At 41.8% G+C, this 7,500-nt stretch overlaps 1 protein-coding gene across 3 annotated transcripts in view; it reads left to right on the plus strand.

The window, feature by feature from the left end:
- Positions 1 to 7,500, plus strand: part of LOC138006830 (ras guanine nucleotide exchange factor Y-like) — a 57,154-nt gene that overhangs the window by 47,545 nt on the left and 2,109 nt on the right. For all 3 annotated transcript variants that reach the window (XM_068853420.1, XM_068853421.1, XM_068853422.1), the window contains 6 exons: positions 95 to 248; positions 1,584 to 1,725; positions 2,475 to 2,515; positions 3,214 to 3,372; positions 3,672 to 3,962; positions 6,201 to 6,323. In XM_068853420.1, coding sequence (XP_068709521.1) covers positions 95 to 248; positions 1,584 to 1,725; positions 2,475 to 2,515; positions 3,214 to 3,372; positions 3,672 to 3,962; positions 6,201 to 6,323 — 910 coding nt within the window. The remainder of the gene's footprint in view (positions 1 to 94; positions 249 to 1,583; positions 1,726 to 2,474; positions 2,516 to 3,213; positions 3,373 to 3,671; positions 3,963 to 6,200; positions 6,324 to 7,500) is intronic.

A 7,500-nucleotide genomic window follows, 5' to 3' on the forward strand; every position in this document is an offset into this window, starting at 1 on the left:
CAATCAATGCACTCTGTAATGCGAAGCCATGGCAACTACGTTCTCTTGACGTCTTTGGGAGAGTTTCCATTTAAACATTGGTTTACTTTGACAGAACGGACTCCTCAGGCCAGGTGTACAATCATCAATTGCAAATTCGGTACCGGTCATTGGACTTGATGTCGGAATGGATCGATGGATATTATCAGTTTGACTTCAAAACAAATCTCAACCTAATCGAGGAGCTCTTGACGTTTGTGAAGGACGAGGTGAGAGCTATCTTTTAATTTTATCATTCTGGTTCATTGGAAGCGTAGGTTCGGATTATCATATATGTCAACAGAGACTTGTGGTAGGATTCTCTTTGTAATGTATGATATATAGGGCATTGTTAATGAAAATAATGATGATAATTATTATAATTATGATAATAATTATAATTTTGATAATGAAAGAAATTAACCGTGTGTAGCACCCTTTCTTGTGGTCGTGAACCGAGAGCGTAGCTCTACGAGATGGGACCTAAAACATACATTATGCACCTACCGCTATTGGTGGCTCTCAGCCAACCTCTAGAGACGCATACAACAATGGCGCAGATGACGAACATAAGAAGCTAATAGGGAGCTTAAGCACGCGCGTTTTTAAGACGCGGACGCCAACTGGAAGAGAAAATTTCGCGTGCCTGGACAGTGATGTCTCCCACATTTTTGTATTAATCATCTCTAATGGAGAAAAGATACATAGCAATGTAAATGTGGTTGTGTGAAAATCAAGTTAAAAGGGAAAATAACTCACTTCCGGTTGCCGTCCGCGTCTCAAAAACGTGTGTGCTTAAGCTCCCTAATGAGAGATCTGTTGTTTGTATATCATCGAACATCGTGGTCATGACGTAACGTGAGAACCAGCTGTAAGGTCCATGTATGACTTGGACCATTTTACCGCAGCCAGATGCAAGTAACTGGGAGTTGATATTGATACCCTGGAAAGTACAATTACTGTACGTAATCATTAGTAACCCTAACTTTATAATAAACTTGTCACCTCTATCTTTAACCTTGTTTTTGTAAATAAGGACAGGACGTTAAGAAAAAAAGTGAAACTATGTGTTGTCTTCCTTCAAAAGAAAATAGAAGAACTGAGGGAGAGTATGGCATAGGGCCAGGAGTGGTGACCTTCACAAAGATTTTTTTTTCTACTGAAGTCGGTTTCCCTTTGGTCCTTGACTCTATGTCGTCCATGTCAACCCTTTAAAGCACGAGAACATGGCGTTGCGTAGTAATGCCTCAAACGGGAACGTGACTTTCAAATAGTCGATTGTGCCTACTGATTATGCGGACGTCTCCGGAACGCACCTCGATCCGTTTTTAAAAATGACTTTCTTTCAATTTACACTGAATTCCCACCAACCTCGTTCCCAGGAGCTTGGCATCTGGGCTGGGGGGCGGGGGGAGAGGTTGCGGTTTCTCGTTACTATTTCACAGTCTTTAACCCCCCTCCCTTTCGGCCCCATTCCAGCGACGTGACATCACAGTGACTGCTCGAGCACACGAACATCACAATTTATTTAATTCAGTTAAGAAGATCGTTTTTGTATTCTACAGTTAATTCTAGTGGACAGAAGCGAAAGAGGTCACTACCTTTTGGAGCTTATTGCGGAGAAGCAAAACCGAGACTCCAACAACAATTCGCTTTCGGAAGAAACGGTGGATTCCGTGGCTGTTCTCCAGATGGAAGACCCTCAAGGTATAAATACATTATTAAGTCATTTCGAGTGAATGAACCGAACTTGAGTGTACACTCAAACTCACCTTATTAATTTTTCCACGTTTTGTTTGGGGCATTTTACCGGTTCTGCTCCTCCATTCCTAAAAGTATTGTAGACCCATTACTGTTCCCGCTTCTCCGATTTCGTTATTTAGATGTCAAGAATGTCAGTCAACAAACTGAAAAACTAAAGTGTTCACATCTGTTTATAAACTGACAGTTGCGGTCATGGGCGGACAGCCTTCAAGATATAAAATTAGTGTACCTTCAGATTGGAGGGTTCATACGACAAAGAGATCAGCTTTGAGCATGCGCATTGGATTGTAAGGTCGGGCTTTTTAGTGCGCCTCATTCTCGTCACCAGAGCCTCGGATCTTATGTCTGCGTATGAGTCGAGGCTCTGGGAAACTCTACGTAGGGGAACATGCGCCGTAGGGTTCTTATAGCCAAATATTGGCTAATCGAACCTTTGCACAAATCAGAGACACTTTTCATTTTTCTTCAGGAAAACCAATAAAAAGAGACTTTGTTTCACGGTTCCGAAGAGCTCTTCCCCCCTCAGTCATGCGAAAAAGAGAAGAGCTCTGGGGTCGAGATTGAGTGCGCCTGTTCAAAATGAATAACTCGTACTTCCGCAATCGAACGTTCGCTGACATACTATATTTGACGAAACAACCGACTTAAAGTAAAATAACATGCCTTTATTTTGTTATTTTTGTTTTTTTCAGGCCTCAGTGTAATGGAAGGGAAAAAGGATTCACCCAGAAAGGTTTATTCTGTAACAATTCTGCAATAGATCCTGTTCATTCACTTGATGAGTCTCCATGTTCTTTAACCCAAGCAAAAAATAACGTTTAAGTAACTTTAGAGTTAAATTCCCGGAAGATTAGTTTTGGACAGAAACACGGCCGTCATTTTATATTCTTTATAGATGAACGTTAAACGACCGACAAATGGGCTTCAGCCACTTGTTCTGAAGTAGTAAGGAAGACCATCAAATTTACGAACGGCGACGATAAAAACAGCTCACTGACACAGACCGTTTTTTCGTGTATTTAGTCTCCGCGTAGAGTGGTTTTCAATTGAGTGTCGAAAGTAATTAGATAATTACTTTGGTTTTGCATTACTCCACTCAGTGAAGTTCTCGCGCCATTTTTTAACCAATCAGAGGTGAAACCAAAACCAATCGTAGCTCGCGCGTGCACATTTTCCCGCGCTTTGTGGCGGCTACTTGTAATTATTTCGAGTTTTGATTGGTTTAATGGATTGTCTCCGTCCTTTTTGATTGGCCAAAGTTATTACTTTGGTTTTGGTTTTACGACACCCATTTGAAAACCGCTCTAACAGCAATTAGAAAGATTTGTGATTTCAATGTAAATAAGAAGCTTTCGAGTGTTTTGTGTATTCTGTACTCTTCTGGCGTCTAAGCAGCCACTTGTTGATTTCACCCTTGTATTTGTCTTGCAGCCACTGGGCAGCCGCAAATCTAAATCTCCTTTGCAATGCTTTAGGAGGGCCTCTACGGAAGTGGAGACCACGTACAAAGCGACGTTATATCTCAAGGCTTTATCAGTCCTAGACCATTCGTCAAGGGTCTTAGCAGAGCAGCTTACTCTCATTCAACAGGTACTGTCATTGCAGTTTCGTGGTTTTCCGGGGTACATTAAGAACACACTGATACTGAGAATTGTTTAAAAATCTGTTTCCCGCCAAACTTCCATGAGTGGGTGTTGTCTTGCAACAAGTGTGAAAAAGAATATTTGTTTCAAAATGAGGGCAGCAGGTCTAATTAACATAAAGACAAAAGAATGTAAAAGTTGTCGCCATTTATGGAAGTGGTCTATGCAGTGTCCATTTTCTATTGCTATAGTTTATGATTCCGATTTGATGTCAATATCTTATTTCTTTTTTTATCTTCTGCACAGGATTTGTTTGCTGACGTTCATCCTGTACATTTCCTAAACTCTCGCGCGCATGGCATCGGTGTTGGAAGAAATCAGTCTCCCACAAGGGAACGGGACAGCATTTTTGGCTTCAGTACCGGAAATCGCCGATTTTCCGAATTCCCGGCGCCAGATCAAGGGCCTCTACTTTGTGGAAACAATTTGTACGCGAGCGAACCAATTAGTGATGGGACTTTAGAACAAGTCTTGGAGCATGCACAAGACGTATCTTTGTGGGTGGCTGTTGAGATCTGCAGTGCGTCTTCAGTTAAGGTGAGAAAAGCGTATTTTGCCTTCATTTCACGTTATGTTTCTCTCGTCAAGAAGTGTATCTTTGATTCTTGAAGGAAAGAATTGTAAAAACTGTGACTCACATATTGTTGTCTACCGATAGATCATTTCCACCCACCCACCCTGCGGCCATACTAATATACTGAAAGAAAAAGAAGTATTAGGGGAGGAGGTAGTAAACCAATGTGGTCGTCGCAACGTGATGTAAAGTTAAAAGGTCACTTGAGACTCCTGTTCAAAGCGAGGCTAAGTGCAAACTCCTTCTTATTGTTATCTGTTTTTTCGTTCATCAAGAGGCTTCGATTTCAGTTCCGTAAAACCAGAACAAAAGTAATCTGGCCAATCATGACCGACGTCAATCATAACGCAACACTCATACATGCATGCGACCCAAAGCGCGGGAAAAACACACACGAACAAGTCACAAGTAGTTTTGTTGCTATCTTGATAGCCCTTTTCACGGTTCGTCTTTCTCATTTGCATTACAATATAATCTAGCATGTATGTGAGGCAATTTCGGGCTATTTTGTAGTTTTAACCCGAAATTGCCTCGCACCCACGTTAGATTACATTGTAATGCAAATGAGAAAAACTAACCGTGAAAAGGGCTATTGGCTGTGACTCGAGCGCTGGACTTTTAAGCCAATCACTGTACATAGTATTGCAAATCAAAGTAATAGACAGAACGAAAATATGTGTATTTATCAATAGTGACTCAAACATTCTCGGAAAAAAGTCTTTTGAACTTTCAGTTAGAAGCTCGGATGCTTTACCACTGAGTTACAGATACGTCATTAAACTAGCCACGCTGGGTGGTCCGCGCCCTGTTTACTAAAAGGAAGAAATGTCAAAGGATCGCATTCTCGCAATCGTTATGCAGAAGATGGCGAATTTCAAACCGCGAAGATAAGATCGTTGTTTGGAGCCGGCGAGAGGACGACCTCCGTGAGACGTGCTACGTTCGACATTACACTGAAACTTGCGCTCGATTAAGTAAAACCAGTCACCGTCAGAAATGTTTTGTGCTTGACTCGATTAAAACTGATTGCGTCAAGTATTGCCTAGCTGGAAACTGATTCGCTTTAATTACCAAGTGTCCAAGCGTTCAGAATTTAATGAAAATTTAATAAAAAGATTATTGCATTCGCGGCTGTTAGATGTAAGACTGGTTATGCACTGATCAACTTAAAACTTCAATATCCCTTCCCCTCGGGCAAACCACAGGCATTTGAACTTTTGAAGATTGGATCGTTCAAATTCCCGCCCCTCGGGCCAAAATAGTGCTCAAAGGCCCTACCCTGTCTTAGGATTTGTCTGTCTGTCCCCAACTTTTGAAGACCTTTTTTGTAAGCCAATCGCTTATAAATGCTATACATACAATACAATACAATACATACATACAATACATACTTAATTGACCGCTCCCCATAGGGGCTTTTCAGGGCCAATGAAACACAACGAAACGACGAAACAGAACAACAACAACTGTTTAGAATCCCAACTGGCCGGAGGCAAACCAGTGCAAACAAGTGCAGCTGGGAATTTGAACCAGGGACTACCAGGAACAAATTCAACGAGTGGTCAGAGCGGGTCTTGAACCCGGGATCTCCGGATCTCAAGGCAAGCGTCCTAACCACTGGGCCACACTGCCTCTCTTTCTGCTATATCTCTTCCTTTAAACTCTTCCATCTCGTCCAAACACGTGTTTTATGGCAGTTAGCGACTTCGGCGCCGGAAAAAAAAATCACTTGAAACCTGATTCTTCCGGTTCAATTTTCCCCACCCCACGCAGGCAAAGGTCAATTTTCCACTCCCCGGGCACAGAGGATAGTGAAATGCCCGGGGTTTGCCCGGAGGGGATGTTGAAGTTTCGATTTGATCGGCACATTATAGCCAGCCAACTCGGCGCTAAGTGCCCCGTTGGCTATTTACCTCCTCATATCCAACGCGCGCTCATGGGATAATTGTTAATTCTGTAAAAGAAGTAGATTCCATGTTGCCGTGCGTCTTTTTAGTAATAGATCACAGGTGACGTAAGAATGTGACAAGAATATCAGTGACACATTCGGCTATCTCCTCGTGTGCCACTTTCTTGTTCTTACGACATTTTTACGTCATCTGTGATCTATTACTGAACAGGCACACGGCAACATGTAATCTGTTTGTTAATTGGATTTCACTGTGAACGTTGACAAGTCATCTTTTTCCTTTTTGTTTCAGGGTCAACTTGCTCTCATTACAAAGTTCGTGAATGCTGCTCATTACTGTTGCGAGATTCGTAACTATGCTACCTGTATTCAGATTGTTGATGCCCTGGAAATGTTTGTCGTCAGGCAATTACCGGTATATGAGTTTTTCTGTAAATTTTTAATGTGTGGCAGCTCTTGTAACGTGGCTTTTATTACGTTTTGTAGCATTTTCTTTTGGTAAATCTAAGTCATTGTTTCTGTTATTTAGCGCTTTGCTTTATGAGCGCCAAGCCAATCGCATTGTACCTTGCGGAAGTTGCCACATGACCCAAATACACCATTTTCGAATTCTCACGGCTGGACTGGATCTAGCATGAAATGGAGGCTAATGCGGGCAAATCTTTTCAAATGCAAATTAATTTGCCCGCATTAGCCTCCATTTCATGCTAGATCCAGTCCGGCTGTGATAATTCGAAAATGGTCTATTATTTAGCGCGAATGTGGTGTGCGCAATAGGGTGAGCTGCTCGTTATGTTGGGCAAATGACAACCCATAATCTTGCTTGTGAAATCGATACATGATCGATGATCAGGTGAAATTTTGTAAATCTGCGGAATATTCAAGGCTGAAGAAAGTGGAATCGGACTCGGCTGATTCTACGCGCCGAAGTGATTCTGATTTTATTATTCTAAATGCATAATAGCAGTTGTCGTTCCACGCAGATCAACACTTCTATGATATGGACTTCTGTGCGCAATCTAGACCTTGCGCTTATTCTCAAAATCAAGGCAGGGATCTCGACCAATGTGTACTGAGATTAGTTCACGTGCTATAATTGTGTCTGGCGTACTCTTAAGTTGCGCCTAATGATCACCATTTGCTATACGTTTGCGCAACGATGATGAACTATGTTTAAGTATTTAGTCTTCTAGCGCTGGACCACTAATTGGTGACAGTGAAATTGAAATCAACTCAAATTAAGGAAAATCAAATCAAACTTTGGTTTTTTAGGAGAGAGGAAACCGGAGTACCCGGAGAAAAACCTTTCGGAGCTAAGTAGAGAATAGACAAACTCCACCCATGTATAACACCGAGTCTGGGAAATAAGCTCGGGCCACATTGGTGAGAGACCTTGCCTTAAAGGGGCTAGGTCACGCAATTTTAGGCCATTTCAGCACTGATCGAATGGTCATAGAATTAACTAAAATATCAAAATAACTGTTTAAAACTATAGAAGAACTCTACCAAAACACAGGGAAACCAAGAAGGGACATGGATGGGCAAAACTGGAGAGGATTGAAATGGATTGAATTTGGGTAAATTTGAAAAAC

The sequence above is a fragment of the Montipora foliosa genome, chromosome 6 (genome assembly GCF_036669935.1).
Source record: "Montipora foliosa isolate CH-2021 chromosome 6, ASM3666993v2, whole genome shotgun sequence".
Lineage (NCBI taxonomy): Eukaryota > Metazoa > Cnidaria > Anthozoa > Scleractinia > Acroporidae > Montipora > Montipora foliosa.